The sequence below is a fragment of the Panthera tigris genome, chromosome A3 (genome assembly GCF_018350195.1).
Source record: "Panthera tigris isolate Pti1 chromosome A3, P.tigris_Pti1_mat1.1, whole genome shotgun sequence".
Taxonomy (NCBI): domain Eukaryota; kingdom Metazoa; phylum Chordata; class Mammalia; order Carnivora; family Felidae; genus Panthera; species Panthera tigris.
The window spans coordinates 25,454,028-25,471,125 of record NC_056662.1 but is presented as its reverse complement, the minus strand read 5'-3'; the positions used below and the strand labels follow the sequence as shown (position 1 = coordinate 25,471,125).

General features: G+C 41.0%; 1 protein-coding gene across 6 annotated transcripts in view; it reads right to left on the bottom strand.

The window, feature by feature from the left end:
- Positions 1–17,098, bottom strand: part of CDK5RAP1 (CDK5 regulatory subunit associated protein 1) — a 191,084-nt gene that overhangs the window by 168,978 nt on the left and 5,008 nt on the right. For 5 of the 6 annotated variants that reach the window (XM_042980607.1, XM_042980606.1, XM_042980610.1 and 2 more), the window contains exons 3-10: positions 15,803–15,906; positions 15,013–15,047; positions 13,914–14,014; positions 11,155–11,365; positions 9,365–9,485; positions 4,581–4,811; positions 2,588–2,685; positions 1,087–1,142 (exon numbers count right to left, since the gene is read on the bottom strand). In XM_042980607.1, the coding sequence (XP_042836541.1) occupies positions 1,087–1,142; positions 2,588–2,685; positions 4,581–4,811; positions 9,365–9,485; positions 11,155–11,365; positions 13,914–14,014; positions 15,013–15,047; positions 15,803–15,906 (957 nt within the window). Of the gene's footprint in view, positions 1–1,086; positions 1,143–2,587; positions 2,686–4,580; positions 4,812–9,364; positions 9,486–11,154; positions 11,366–13,913; positions 14,015–15,012; positions 15,048–15,802; positions 15,907–16,551; positions 16,589–17,098 lie in introns of those variants that run through there. The other variant, XM_042980612.1, reaches the window with a different exon arrangement.

Genomic DNA, 17,098 nt, shown 5'->3' with positions numbered 1-17,098 from the left:
AATTCAACACCCCCAAGATCAAGAGTCACTTACTCTACCGAATGAGGCAGACAGGCACCCCTTATTAACTTTATTTGATAGATGAGGAAACTGCAGCCCAGAAAGCCTCCACGCTATCCTGCCCCTCCAAAATGAAAAGTATTTATGCATAATACAAGTTAACAATAATTAGAAACTTGGAAACAAATGTAGACATTGTCAACCAAATCTAAATTAAAAGACTACTACAAAGTAATTCTATTAGAAGGGAAAAGAGAAAAAGAAGTTATGATCATAGGAAAGGAATTACCTCTAAGGACAGTTTTAAAGATATCAACTGTCCCCAAATCAGAACTAATGTAGACCATACCTGCCAGCTAACAAAGAAGGAACAAGGTCTCTCCCATATGTTCAGAAACACAAATACTGTAGAGAAGAAATCTCTGGGAGATCTGGGTGGTTCAGTTGGTTGGCGTCAGACTCATGATTTCGGCTCAGGTCGTGATCTCACGGTTCGTAAGATCGAGCCCCGCATTGGGCTCTGTCCTGACAGTATGCAGCCTTGCTTGGGAGTCTTTCTCTCCTTCCCCTGCTTGCACATGGTCTCTCTCTCTCAAAATAAACAAATAGGAGCGCCTGGGTGGCTCAGTTGGTTAAGTGTCTGATTCTTGGTTTAGGCTCAGGTCATGATCTCACAGTTCATGGGTTCAAGCCCCACATCAGGCTTTCTGCTGATAGCCCGGAGCCTGCTTGGGATTCTGTCTCCCTCTCCCTCTGACCCTCCCCTGCTCGCTCTCTCTCAAAAATAAATAAACATTTTTTAAAATTTTTTAATAAAATAAAAATAAATAAAAAAAGAGAGAGAAATCTCTTTAGCATTGAGGCCACAAGCTGACACCTTTGAGTATATCTAGCAAGACCAAGCCATTAAAAAACCAAAAAAGAGTAAAATAAAAGAAAGAGAAAAATGAAGAGGAGGAACCGAAGTATAAAAGGTAGTCCCTTTTTTTCATTAAGGTAGTACCACAGGCATTGCCTGCATCTGAAAAAAGCACTGTGGTCACTGGTACAGTAATGTGCTCAGCAAAATACATTTCTTAAATGTACCTGGAATAGATTCTCTGATATGATGAACTAACTCCACATAAGCTTCTCTTGAATATCTGCAAGAAGGAACAAAAAGAAAAGGCTTAGATGAACCAATCTTCTTTAAATGAATGCTGTAAAAAGAGAACATTATGCATTACCACATATAATCACTTCTTATCCACATAGGACAGTACAAGCGTAGGTTAAAGTATCCAGAACAGTCCTTTTGATGCTAATCCTGTAGTGTAACCTAATCTAGAGCCCATGATTCTTTAGTTCAAGAACATACGTTATTTTAAATAGCCTTTTTAAAAATATAAATAAATAACCTTTTATTTTTAAGGTTTATTTATTTTTGAGAGAGAGAGAGAGAGAGAGAGTGCGCGAGCAGGGGAGGGGCAGAAAGAGAGGAAGACACAGAATTTGAAACAGGCTCCAGGCTCTGAGCTGTCAGCATAGAGCCTGAAGTGGGGCTTGAACCCACAAAACATGAGATCATGACCTGAGCTGAAATTGGACACTTCACTGAGTGAGCCACCTGGGCGCCCCAATAGCCTTTGATTTAATAAGTGAAGACAGATTAAATATTTAAGAGGATCTCTACAGGCACCTGGGTGGCTCAGTTGGTTAAGTGTCTGATTCTTGGTTTGGGCTCAGGTCATGATCTCATAGTTCATGATATCAAGCCCTGTGTGGGGCTCTGCACTAACAGCATGGAGCCTGGAGCCTGCTTGGGATTCATTCTCTCTCTCTCTCTCTCTCTCTCTCTCTCTCTCCCTCCCTCCCTCTCTCTCTCTCCTTTTGTCCATCCCATGCCCGAGCGCACACACTCTCTCAAAATAAATAAACTTTAAAAAAAAAAAAAAAAAAAGATCTCTAAAACTGCCAATGTGGAAAACAAAGCAAAGCACTAGTTCCACACAGCCTGCCATTTGTCACCTTATCCTTTCAGTCTTATCTCTACAGTACGTATTAGTCCCAAAGTAAGTGAACCAGAGATGCGTTTAAATTCTAACACTTAAACTTTTTTTAAGTTTATTTATTTATTTTGACAGAGAGAGCAAACACGCAAGTGGGGAAGGGGCAGAGAGAGACGAAGAGAAAGAATCCCAAGCAGGCTCCAACCACCAGTGCAGACCCTGACGGGGTGCTCAAACTCACGAACTGTGAGATCATGACCTGAGCCTAAGTCAGACGCTTAAATGACTGAGCCACCCAGGCATCCCTGGCCTAAAAAACTTTAATGTTAAAAGCTAAAGGATTAATATTTCAAAGAGTGTGCCACACAGTAAATACTTAATAAAAAACATGCTAAACAAATGAAATGAGTGATCCAGTCCTTAGTCTATACTTAGGGAGTAAATAGAAACAGGTTATAATGTCCATGGGTTTATTCACATAACAAATATTGACTGAGCAGCTACTATGTGCTATACACTATGCTGGTTCTTAGACACTCTGTGGTCCTTAAGAAAACATGGAAAGGTGCAGGATGCTCCCTCCCCCAAGCAAGTCTGACCCCCTCCGCATGGCCTCCAATACACGGCTGCTTCCACTCTGGGCTGGTAGGTGGATCTGTTTACAGATGTTGTCTCTCTCATGAATCAGCTGCAGAACCTGATCAAACAGAACACATTAAAGGTCATCACAGTCTCACCAAAGAATCCTGCATAAAGGAATACCACCCCCACTGTTTCTTAATAGGCTGACTTTTTGTTTTTTAAAGAGCTTTAATGCTTTTTTTTTTTTTTTTTAACATTTAGTTATTTTTGAGGGAGAAAGAGACAAAGTGTGAGCAGTGGCGGGGCCAAGAAAGACAGAGACACAGAACCCAAAGCAGACTCCAGGCTCTGAGCAGTCAGCACAGAGCCCAACGTGGGGCTCAAACTCATGAACCGTGAGATCATGACACGAGCTGAAGTCAGACGGTCAACCGACTAAGCCACCCAGGTGCCCCTCTTAAGAGGCTGATTAAACCAAACACATGAATTACCCAAATCCTTTACTTTTGCTCAAGCCATGTTGTCTGTCCCAGACATTTCCCCTGATGGCATCTCCGCTTTCAAAAAGTGACGCAAGCAAGCAGAGGTCAGATTCAAGCCATGGGCTGACATGGACAAAAAGGAAAACTGGTATTTGTTTCATCTAACTTCCAAACTAATTAGCTACTTTAAAAGACACCATCAAGAAACTGGAACAAGGAGGGGCGCCTGGGTGGCGCAGTCGGTTAAGCGTCCGACTTCAGCCAGGTCACGATCTCGCGGTCCGTGAGTTCGAGCCCCGCGTCAGGATCTGGGCTGATAGCTCGGAGCCTGGAGCCTGTTTCCCATTCTGTGTCTCCCTCTCTCTCTGACCCTCCCCCGTTCATGCTCTGTCTCTCTCTGTCCCAAAAATAAATAAAAAACGTTGAAAAAAAAAAAAATTAAAAAAAAAAAAAAAAAAGAAACTGGAACAAGGAAAAAATATTTGAAAAAATACACTGACAAAGGATTTGTACCAAGAATACATAAAAAAAGTTTTACAACTCAGTAAGAAGACAATCCAGTGAGAAAAAAGTAGCAGTGGGGCAAAAAGATGTTTCACCAAATCAAAAATACTTTAAGGGGCGCTGCCGGGTGGCTCAGTCAGTCAGGCGTCTGACTCTGGCTCGGGTCATGAACTCGTGGTTCGTGAGTTCAAGCCCCGCATCAGGCTCTGTGCTGACAGCTGAGAGCCTGGAGCCTATTTCGGATTCTGTGTCTCCCTCTCTCTCTGCCCCTTCCCAACTTGTGCTCTGTCTCTCTGTATCTCAAAAATAAATAAACATTATTTTTTAAAAAAAAGTTTTTTAATTTTTTAAAAACTTTAAAAAAAGGCTTCACATGTAGGCTGTACATTCTATGCTTTACTAAAGCACTTGGTAAATACCTTCCATACAATATACCTATTTCTCAACCCCCCCCCCAAAAAGCAGGAGGCTATTATTAACCTCATTTTACAGACGAAGAGGACAAGATGAAATAGTCATACCTACTAATAAAGCAAGGGAAGAGCTAGGATTTAACTCACATCTTGTCTCAGGCCAAAGTCTGGACTGTTTCCCACTGCAACATATCCCCTCCCTTTCTGTCCTTCCCATAAAATCTTGTAATAAAACCTCTCTCCACAGAGTCCTCATGGTCCCAGGTGACCTTAACTTCCCAGAATATCAGTCCTATCTCTATACTTGTGGTGAGAACAGCATAACATAAAACTTGCCAAAATCACTATGTTGTACACCTGAAATTATACATCATATACATATAGTGTGTCAACTATACATCAATTACAAAAAAAAAAAATTTTTTTTTTAAATATATCAGTCCTATCTCTGCCCCAACACTGGTGGACTTTAACTCTGGTGGAATCAAAGGGCAATACACCACAAGATCCCCTGAGCAAGATTCAAGGACTGCTGTATCCCACTGGGTCCAGCCTTTGTCAAGCTTACACATACTGATAACAGCTTGGCACGGTTCACTATTGATACTCACCTCATCAGGAAAGTCTTTGGGGTGGGGAGAAGTGAAACGGATCCTCATTTCAGGATCTACTCTGGAGACGTGATCCAGAAGGTGAGCAAAACGAAGGCCTCCTTGCTTGGGTTTATAGTTGGTGGAGAAGCCACGGCTGAGGTTGGTAGACACTGCATTGTTGAACTGGACCTCTGAACTGTCCCGAAAACTATTAACATTCTGACCAAGGAGTGTCACTTCTTTCAGCCCCTGAGAAAGGGAAAGTGAATATATTGGAAGCAATTTAAAACTTTTTTGGTAGTTTCATGCCAAATCACTAATTGATATTAGTTCAACCCACGTAGAGCCATTCATAGATGTATTCTACTCTGTATTTTAACCCAGTAATTTCGTATTTGGACATCTTGTCTGAAGAACTGAACTTCAGAATAAAACTTTACAAGAGCACCTAGGTGGCTCAATCGGTTAAGCATCCAACAGCGACTCAGGTCATGATCTCATGGTTCGTGGGCTCAAGCCTTGCGTCAGGCTCTGTGCTGACAGCTCAGAGCCTGAAGCCTATTTCGGATTCTGTGTCTCCCTCTCTCTCTGCCCCTCCCCTGCTTGCACTGTCTCTCTCTCTCTCTCTCAAAAATAAATAAACCTTAAAAGAACTTTTTAATTTTTAGAAAAATAAAACCTTACATAAAAATTAATCTCCAAAGCATTTTTCAGAATAGCAAAAACCTGGATGAAATTCAATGTTCAGTAATAATGGTTAATCTATAACACTATAAATCAAATTATGACACCATTCTGCCAGTTGAATATTATATAATCACTGCCCATAAAGTATTCTTCCCAAAGTATTTAGTCTAAATTGAATTAAGCTTTTACATTTAACTTCCAGTTTATCAGAGTTCAGAGGAATATTTTAAATGACAACATTAAGAAGCAATCAGACAAATCCAGATGTATCTGATCTCTTCAAAAACTTAATGTATCATTTAAAGCAAACAAAAAAAAATGAAATTAAATTAAGAGAGAATGAAAAAATATAAAAAACAACAAATAAAACCACAAAGTCTGACTGGATCTTAGTTTGAAAATAAAAAAGCAGTAAGATATTCTTGGGGTGGCTCAGTAGATTAAGCATCCAACTCTTGATTTTGGCTCAGGTCATGATCTCAAGGTTATGAGATTAAGTCCCATGTCTGGCTCCACACTGGAGCCTGCTTAAGACTCTCTCTCCCTCCCTCTACCACTCATACTCTCTAAAAATACATACATACATACATACATACATACATACATATTTTTGGACAATTAAGAAATTTTGAGGGGCATCTGGTTGGCTGAGTTATAAGAGCATGTGACTCTTGATCTCAGGATCGTGAGTTCAAGCCCCACATTAGGTGAAGAGATTACTTAAAAATAAACAAATAAACTTTAAAAAAGAGAAATTCTGAATATGAGTTACATATCATATAATATTAGTTGTTCAATTTTCTACATGTAATAATGGTATTATGAATGGAAAAACTCTTATTCTGAGAAGATGCATACTGAAATATACAGGGTTAAGAAGCCTGATATCTACAACTCAGCCTTGAAATGTTTCAAAAAACATATATTTATGCATATATAAAGACAGGAAGATAAAGCAAATATGACAAGTTTATTAACTGTACTTACTGTACTAGACTTTCAAATTACCTGTTTGAAAACTTGCATTATAAAACTTCACTAAGAAAAAAAAAGTTGCTATAAATAGACTATTTTTTTAACTTTATTTTGATGCAATTTCAAACTTACAGAAAAATTACAAGAATAGTAAAAAGAACTCCCATATACTCTTTGCCCAGGTTCACGGTTAACACTGCACACCATCTGCTTATCATTCACATGCTCACACTCAGATACACCCTCTCTCTGCACATACACATGCAAGCACATATTTTTCTGAGCCTTCTGAGAACAAGTTACAAACAACATGCTCTTTTGCCCCTAAATATCCACATACTATAAATCAAATTTTTAACAACGGTCCAAATAATGTCCTTTGTAACTTTTTTTAATTTGGTTTAACAATGGCATGACTAAGGGAGTGCCTTAATATTAGAGGTGACTAAACAATATTATACATTAATATTGTATATTAATACTATATATTATATTATATATGTTATATTGTTATATATATTATGTGTATATATTAGGTATAATACATTATATATTATATATATTATTATAACAATATTATATATATTATATATTTATATATAAACAATTAACACTATTAATATTACATATTAATATTACATTATAAATATATATATATATATATATATACATAAAAAACTAAGGAAAATACACACACATATAAAAAGATATTAACAAGGGCGCCTGGGTGGTTCAGTCTGTTAAGCATCCAACTCTTGGTTTCGGCTCAGGTCGTGATCTCGAGGTTCATGAGTTCGAGCCCCATATCAGGCTCTGTGCTGACGATGTGGAGCCTGCTTGGGATTCTCTCTCCCTCTCTCTCTGCCTTCCCTGCTCACACACTCTGTCTCTCTCAAGATAAATAAACAAATTTGAAAAATAAATAAATAAAATAAATAAACAGAATGTCTCTATCCTGAAGAGTTCTGCTATGGTGGGAGAGGTGGAAGGGGAGAAGGAGACAACTGGAGACCAGGAAGCACTTGCAGAGGTGGGGTATGGAGAGCAGCCAGGGACCAAACAGGGAATTGAGAACTAAGGGATGGGGAGAAGAGAGCACTGCCAGACTGTAAGAAGAAACTGCTGACTAAAAACTGGAGCAGAGGCTAGCCTCCCACAGTTCCCGAGCCAAGCAAGTAAGGAAACAGGGAGACTCTAATGAAAGAAAAGCTCCATATTCCCACCTACTGTCCTCTTTTTCAGGGCTAGCAGATCCAGGCCTAGAGTTGGGGGGGAGACAAGCTCCCAATAGCAGGAAAATAGCAATTATCTCCCCTCTGGCCTCTGATGGGATTCACTACCCTCATCTGTTCTCTGTCCCTCAACTAGTGAGCTGGCTCTGTGATAAAATGAACAAGAGATTTGGGAGGTTTCCTAGAATGGACAGATAAAGCATTCTCTGAAAATTTACTGGGTGCCAGGTAGTTTAAAAGCATTTAAACTGGGGTGTCTGGGGGCGCCTGGGTGGCTCAGTCGGTTAAGCGTCCGACTTCAGCTCAGGTCACGATCTCGCAGTCTGTGAGTTCAAGCCCCACGTCAGGCTCTGGGCTGATGGCTCAGAGCCTGGAGCCTGCTTCCGATTCTGTGTCTCCCTCTCTCTCTGCCCCTCCCCCATTCATGCTCTGTCTCTCTCTGTCTCAAAAATAAATAAACGTTAAAAAAAATTAAAAATAAAATAAACTGGGGTGTCTGGGTGGCTCAGTTAAGCGTTTAACTCTTGATTTTAACTCAGGTCATGATCTCACAATTCATGAGATTGAGCCCCATGTGGGGCTCTGCGCCAACAGCCCAGAGCCTGCTTGGGATTCTCTCTCTCCCTCTCTCTCTCTGCCCCTCCCCCACACCCTCTTGGGTGCGTGTGCACTCTCGTTCTCTCTCTCTCTCCCTCTCAACATAAGTAAATAAACATTAAAAAAGTTTTTAACTATGGGGGGGCTCAGTCAGTAGAGCATGTGACTTTTCTAATTTGAGAGTGAGAGTGACAGACAGAGAGAGAGAGAGAGAGAGAGAGAGAGAGAGAGAGAGAGAGAATCTTAAGCAGTCTCCATGCCCAGCATGGAGCGCAATGTGAGGGACTCAATCCCACAACCCTGGGATCATGACCTGAGTCAAAATCAAGAGTCTGATGTTTAACCGACTGAACCACCTAGGCACCCCAAAAATGTGACTCTTGATCTTGGGGTTGGGAGTTTGAGCTCCATGCTGGGTATGGAGATTACTTTAAAAACAAAACAAAACTGGGGCGCCTGGGTGGCTTGGTCAGTTAAGTGTCCGACTTCGGCTCAGGTCATGATCTCACGGTCCATGGGTTCGAGCCCCGCGTCGGGCTCTGTGCTGACAGCTTAGAGCCTGGAGCCTGCTTCGGATTCTGTGTCTCCCTCTCTCTCTCTGCCCCTCCCCTGTTCATGCTCTGTCTCTCTCTGTCTCAAAAATAAATAAATGTTAAAAAAAAAAAATTAAAAACAAAACAAAAAACCATTTAAATTAGGACAATCCTTTCAATAACCCAGAATGGAAGTTACTATTTTATCTTCTTTTCATAGATTAAGAAACTGTGTTTAAAAGAAGATAGTTAGGGGGTGCCTGGGTGGCTCAGTGGGTTAAGCATCTGACTCCTGATTTCGTCTCAGGTCATGATCTCATAGTTTGTGAGTCTGAGCCTGGCATCAGGCTCTGCACTGACAGTGTGGAGCCTGCTTGGGATTCTTTCTCTCTCACTTTCTCTGCCTCTCCCCTGCTCACACTCTGTTTCTCTCTCTCTCAAAATAAATGAACAAAACTTAAGAAGAAATTTTTTTCATAAATAACTAAAAGAAGATAGTTACATGACCTGTGCCAGGGCACTAAACCAGAGAATGGTGCAGCCAGAATTCACTCAGTCATCTGACTGTAACTCATGCTCTCTCCATTCCACTGTGCTGCCTCTGAAGCAAACTTCACATGGGCAGCAAATCAAAGATGTTCAGCCAAGTATTTCTTCCTGGCCAGGTATGGTTCTAAACTTCTACAGCTCGGAGACAGCACAGGAAGCAAAACTAGAAAGGTTGTCCTCATTCTCCTAAAAACACACTTATAAGATGAAAGCCAACAGAACTTTTCACCTGCTCAGAAAGCTTCCTCACTTCCTCTAGAATGGAAGCAACAGGCCGACTCCTCTCCCGTCCACGAGTGAAAGGGACGATGCAGTAGCTGCACATATTGTCACAGCCTCGCATGATAGACCTGGGGGAAAAGCACCAAAACTTAGTAAGAGGAATGGGACACCTGCTCCCACCCAAGGAGCAGGTCAGAGCTCCCTAGACGTTATCCTTTGGCTCTGAATCCTCTTGGCACCATATTCACACTGGACCAATCTGAGACATTTTTAAGGCAGACATTTTTTATCTTTAAAAACTAGTATCTAAGCACATGATATAAACCACATTGCAACTGGCAGATAGAGCAGTTACCCTGAGGGAGCACAGTGGTGAGGGAAAGGGTGCAGATGTACCAGGAGTATACCCCATGAATAGAAAACATTTGAACTTTTTACATCTACACCAGAAAAATATATATATATTATGAAGTGTGTGTGGGGAGGAAAAACTTCAGATTTCTTTTTTCTTTTTTAAGTTTATTTTTGCAGAGAAAGAGAGAGAGAAAGAGAACAAGTAGGGGAGGGGCAGAGAGAGAGGGAGACACAGAATCCAAAGCAGGCTCCAGGTTCTGGGCTGTCAGCACAGAGCCTGACGCAGGGGTTGAACTCATGGACAGCGAGATCATGACCTGAGCCAAAGTTAGACACTCAACCGACTGAGCCACCCAGGCGCCCCTGAGAAACTTCAGATTTAAAACAGGAATTCATAGTTCTCACTCATTCCTGATCCAATTATTAGGTTTCTAAGTTAAATCACTCTCTTCCATTTGCATCCTGTATATGAAAACATTAATTTACCTTAAGGAAATAATTATGAATATCAAAGATGTTCACTTTAGAACTGTTTAATAAATGTTAGCTATTGTTTTTATTAAGCTTTCCAAGAAGTGTGGGATAGCCATTAAAATGACAGAGGCTGACAAACTTTCTATAAGAAACAGACAGTAAATATTTCAGGCTTCGCAGACCACACAGTCTGTGTCACAATTACTCAATTCTGCTACTGTAATGGCAAAACCAGCCACAGATGATATATAAACAAATGGTAAGGCTATATTTCAGTAACTTCATTTACAAAAAACAGGCTGTAACTTTTTTTTGCCAATTTGCCAATCTCTGTTATAGAAAATTTAATTACATGAAATTAAAATATTTCACCATTTAAAGTAAGGTTATAAAACCAAGTACATCAAGAGCCCATTTTTACAACTAAACGCAGGTACAAAGCATACACACACAGGAAAGGACAGGAGTAATATAGCAAAATGATAACAGTGTTCATCATTAGGTGGTTGGAATATAGGTGACTCTTACTTTCCTCTTTATGTTTTTTTTTTTTATCTTTTCCACGTATTCTTCAACAAATATGAACTATTTTGTCACCAGATTTTACTACTTTTTTTCAGTTAAAGTTCAGGGGAAGAAAAAAAGGAATAGGAAAACTGAAGATATTTTCTTAAATAAAAAATTAGAATACAGAATGAATGGTAGGAAAGATCCCATATTACATGTATGAATGGATATGGAAAGAACACTCCTAAAAGGACTATACAAGAAACTACTAACATGGCTGCCTCTGAGGTGGCCTACAAGACCGGGGAGAAGAGATGTGAAGGAGTCTGACTTTATCAGTTTTTTGTTTTTTATGTTTTGTCCTATATGCATGTATTAATTTGCTTTAATGTAGCAAAATTAACATTATTTTAAGAGTGAGAAAGGAGAAGTTCACTCCCTGTCTCTTGGGCAGTGTCTTACACGAAGGCTGATGTAGCACTGGGGCTTGTCTGGACTGGCATGACATCAGCATAGGTCTCATCCAGAGAGAGCAGCACATTGGCAGCTTGTTGACCTGACTCGGCAACAGCCAGCAGCCGAGGAAGGTCCCGATAGGCATCTGGACCAGCCAAAATATCCACCATTTTCTCCCTGTTGAGGATCTCCTCCTTCAATCTCTCAGCCATACAGCCTGAGGAAGGAAAACAAAATAAGTACCCATTCACAAATGCATCTGGTCTCGTGGTTTCTTCTCAGTACACATTACCTCCAGCTACATTCAGCGACCAGGGCACAGAAACTTCTCTAAGAGTTTAGTCTAGCATCATCATTCCCCAAATTTGCCCAATACTTCCATAGCACTGGAACCTGCATCTTCCTATATGAGAAAACCAAAGGAAGCAAGCAACTAAAGAAATCAATTAAATGCTCAGAAAAAAATTAAACCATCATCCAGGGGCACCTGGGTGGCTCAGTCAGTTAAGGGTCTGACTCTTGATTTCTTCAGTTGAAGTCATGATCTCATGGTTTCAGGAGTTTGAGCCTCTCATCGGGCTCACTGCTGTCAGCACAGAGCCCGCTTTAGATCTTCTGTCCTCCCTCAATCTGCCCCTCCCTCTCTCCCTCTCTCAAAAATAAACATTAAAAAAAAAAAAAAAAAAAACCTATTCTTGGTTATACACCTATGTTCATAGCAGTATCATTCACAATAGGCAAAAGGTAGAAGCAACCCTAGTGTCCATCAACAGATATGGTGTACACATAAAATGGAATATTATTCAGCCTTAAAAAAGGAAGGAAATTCTGATATATGCTACAATATGGATGAATCTTGAAGACATTGTGCTAAATGAAATAAGCCACTCACAAAAGGACAGATATTCCATGATTCCACTTGTATGAGTTACCGAGAATAATCAAATTCATAGAGGCAGAAAGTACAATGGTAAGTTGCCAGGAGCTAAGGTGAGAAGGGAAATGGGAAGTTATTTAATGGGTAGAGAGCTGCAGTTGGGGAAGATGAAAAAGTTCTGGAAATGGATGGTGGCGATGGTTGTACAGCAATATGAATAAACTTGAAGCTGAACTGTACATTTTAAAATAGGGCTCAAATGATAAATTTCATGTTACCTATATTCTATCACAATAAAAAACAAAGTATTGGGGGGATTTCTGAAATTCCTAACAAAGACATAGCCAGGAGCTTCTATAATGAAGGAACTGAAATGAAACAAAACATTTCAGGGGCACCTGGATGGGCTTAGTTAGATCTGCGTCCAACTTCAGCTCAGGTCATGATCTCTCAGTTCGTGGGTTTGAGCCCCGCATCGGGTTCTATGCTGACAGCTCAGAGCCTGGAGCCTATCTGGGATTCTGTGCCACCTTCTTTCTCTGTCCCTCCCCAGCTCACACTCAGTCTCTCTCTGTCTCTCAAAAATACATAAACATTAAAAAATAAAAAATAAAAAAAGAAACAAAACATTTCAGCTAATCCTTCCATCCTCCTATGTCACTTAGTACATTAATCTGTATAACAGGATATGCTCCAACTATGTTTTGACCCATCAAGACGAATTAATTTAATCATTCCACAATGGACAGCCAATTTTAAAGTTAAATACATTAACTAAATTCTGGGACCAAGAGGGTACAGAATATTCATTTTTGAGATATACTTTCCAGCTATCTAGATCAGAGCTGTCCAACAGAACTTCCTCAAATGATAGAAATATTCTTTATCTGTGCTGTCCAAAATGGTAGCCACTAGTCAAGTGTGACTACTGAGAAGTCAATATGTGGCTAGTGAGAGTGAAAAAGTAAATTTTAATATTATTTAATTTTAGCTAAATTTAAATAACCACATGTGGCTAGCGGCTACCATACTGGTCAGTGCAGATCTAGATCCTCACTTGGCTCTACTTCAGGAGTCAAGACGAAAGGTGCCTACACTCTAAATTCATGCTGTTGCTTCAGACACCAAACTCTCTCCTATCCATAACTCTGCCACCATCAGCCCCATTAAACTCTAACAAGGACAGACCATATTCTGAGTACCCATGACTTCAAGGCACTGTGAAAAGCCCTTTTTATGAGCTTTAGCTTATTTCATGCTACAGCCTTTGACATCAAATACAAAAGTTACATGGGACGCATGACATTTCTTCAAACGCTGGGAATCCAGCATCTAACGGGAACCCTAGCATACAAAGCTACATGAAGGGGCACCTGGGTGCTCGTCACTTGAGCATCCGACTCTTGATCTCAGCTCAGGTCATGATCTCAAGGTTCATGGGATCAAGCCCAACATCAGGCTCTGCATTGACAGCACAGAGCCTGCTTGGGATTCTCTCTTTCCCTTTCTCTCTCTCTCTCTCTCTCTCTCTCTCTCTCTCTGCCCCTCCCCAATTTGCACATGTATGCACTCTCTCTCTCAAAATAAATAAACTTAAAAAATTTCAGGGCACCTGGGTGGCTCAGTTGGTTATGCATCTGACTTCAGCTCAGGTCATGATCTCACAGCTTGTGAGTTCAAGCCTTGCATCGGGCTCTTGTGCTGACAGCCCAGACCCTGGAGCCTGCTTCAGATTCTGTGTCTCCATCTCTCTCTGTCCCTCCCCTGCTTGCACACTGTCTCTCTTTCTCTCCCCAAAAATCAATAAACATAAAAAAAAAAAAATTTTTTTTTTTAATTTTCATGGAGCCCAAGTATCAAAACACAAAATCTCCAAATTACCGGATACCTAGAATCCCAATCCTCAGAGGCACTCGGGAGCGGAGCCGTTTTGTCTTCAGGGCTTTAAGCTGATATAAACGATTCCAGATGGTCTGTTCAGCCTTCTCCCTACAAAGATCAAAAGAGGTATAACTGAACCTGAAAATCAACTATACCACAAGCTAAAGGAGTGGGGCAACGGAAATAAAATCAAAAGAAACTTCAACCCTTTAAATGAATATCTACCTTTTAAGTTAAGGGAAGACAGGCAGGGAGCCAACTGAAGAAGCACCACTTGCTACAATTCACCATTCCCACAATGACACCCTTCCTGCATATCTCCACTCTTGACAAGCCTTTACGTCAAACTCAGAATCTACTTCACAAAGCCTCGTACAGAGTCTGTCTGCCTTTTAACTGCCTTATAACTATACTTTGCCCTATACTTAGCAACTTCTCTTTTATTGTTTGATTTTTTATATAGTGCTTTCTGCCAGATGTTAGAGCTATTTGTGTCTCTGCTTTAGTTCCCATATCAGACTAAGCTCCTTAAAGCAAGGCTCCATGGAGGAGGGTTCATTTCTGAATCTCCCAAAGCCATCTAGTTCAGTGTCTTACAGCAGAAACACCCCCAACAAAAATGCTGGATTCCATTAACACTGAGGAAACACTAACACAAATGTGTCTTGTATACAGAAACAAAGTAAGAAACAGAATATGTTTACTTCTGATGGATGCCACCCATCTCCGTTCAGAAGAACCCTGTCCCCGGCCACTGACTGCACCCTAACCCTCATGATGCTACATCCTAACAAGTGCCATTACCTGCAAGAGAAACCTTAGGAAAAGCTGGGTGCCTCAACATACTCCTCATCTATAAAACGGGTTCGATTATAGCACCTACCCCATAGGGTGGTTGTGAGAATTAAATCAGCGTATGTATAGTGCTCAGCACGAGACAGGATACGCAGCACGTGCTCGGCAAATGTCAGCCCAGTTCCATCACTGCTATCTCCCATGTTGTAAAACTGCAAGTCCACTGACTCATCTCCACAGGTAGGCCAGCCTGGCACTGCTAACTCTGACACAAAACACGTTCACTCTCTAGGTAAAGAACAAACTCCCACCTGATAGAACATGTGACAAGGAGGATCACATCAGCCTGAGTGGAAAAATAGGAAAAAAAAGGAAAATTACAATCTCTGAAATCTGCCTTGTAGAATCACTACCCACAGCCTTTTCTTCCCTATTATTCCTATTACTGTGGTAAAAACATACATAAAATTTACCATTTTTACCATTTTTAAGTGTACAGTTCAGGAACATTAAGTACATTCACACTATTGTGCAATCATTACCACCATCAAGCTCCAGAATCTTTCATGTTCCCCAACTAAATCTCCTCTGTTGGGTACAGAGATTAAACACTAACTCCTCCGTTCCCTTCCACCTCACAGCCCATTTTTAACCTAGATCCTTGCCTAAAAATGAGCACCACCATAAAAGTTTCAAAAATAACCAGAACAAAAATATACCTTAGTCCCATGCTACACACTTTACTCAAGGAAACCCACTCTCACCAGGCCATACCCTGTTTCTAAAGCTGTATCTAAGTCCTGGCACAGGGGCGCCTGGGTGGCTCAGTCGGTTAAGCGTCCGACTTCAGCTCAGGTCACAATCTCATGGTCCATGAGTTCGAGCCCCGCGTCGGGCTCTGTGCTGACAGCTCAGAGCCTGGAGCCTGCTTCGGATTCTGTGTCTCCCTCTCTCTCTGACCCTCCCCCGTTCATGCTCTGTCTCTCTCTGTTTCAAAAATAAATAAACATTAAAAAAATAAAAATAAAAAAAATAAGTCCTGGCACAAATGCAGAGTCTCATCCAGGCCCAGGAAACAAGGGAAGCAGAAAACCCACGTACCTCTTGGAGGTTCCTGGTGCGCAGGTAGCCACTCTTCTGTAAGACAGACCAGGCTATCTCTGTGTCATTCACATTCATCTGACAGCCATAGGTCTCCAGGTAGACTGCAATGAGAGGAAGATTCCACAGTAGGCAGACTAAAAGGGACCGTATGTCTCAAAAGGTCTCTTTCCCAAATGCCCCAGAAACATCTGAGGCAACCAGTTATCCAAGTCCCCTGTTGCCTCAATTCTAAGATACCATTAACTGCCAGAGGTACTGCCAAATTAACAACAGCCTTTCAGAACAAAAGAAATACTGCAATACATACATACATAATTACAGGCCGTGTCATTTAAAATACAGGGGAAACATGCACCTGAGAATCAAGGCAACGTGGTTATAAAAACAGAAAAGGGAGGACTAGCTGATAGTGTTGATTATCAACTTAGGGGGGAAAAAAAATGTTTTAAGTAGGCTCTATGCCCAATGTGGAGCCCAACACAGGGCTTGAACTCACAACCTGGAGATCAAGACCTGAGCTGAGATCAAGAGTCAGAGGCTAAACCAAGTGAACTGCCCAGGCACCCCAAAAATAAATTTAAATCCATTACACTCCTCCTTCTCAAAACAAGGTTCTCCAACCTCTGAAAATAACAACAATGGCAGGAGGTACACAAAGCCACAAAATAAAAATGAGGTAACTTCCTACTACAAACAAACTACAAATTACAAATATACATCTCAAATGAAAGCAAGCATTGTGGCACCTGGCTGGCTCAGTCAGCAGAGCATGGGACTCTTGATCTCCAGGTGTAAGTTTGAGCCCCAGGTTGAAGTAGAGCCCACGATGAAGTAGAGATTACTTAAAAATAAAACCTTTAAAAAAAAAAAAGTATAGCTGTATTATGACGTAAAACACATGTGCATAAAGCTTCTTTTTTAATGTTTATTTATTTGAGAGACAGAAAGCATGTGAGCAAGTGTGCAGGAGAGGCAAAGAGAAAAAGGGAGAGAATCCAAAGCAGGCTCTGCACTGTGAACACAGGGTCCAAAACAGGTCTCAATCTCTCGAACCGTGAAATCATGACCTGAGCTGGAATCATGAGTTGGATGCTTAACCAACTGAGCCACCTAAAGCTTTCACAACATCAAAGGGTGCCTGGGTGGCTCAGTCCATTAAGCGGTTAAGCATCGGACCCTTGGCTTCGGCTTAGGTAATGATTTCACGGTTCATGAGAAAGCATGGGGCCTGCCTGGGATTCTCTCTCTCTTCCTCCCTCTCCGCCCCTCCCCTGGCTGCACTCTCTCTCTCTC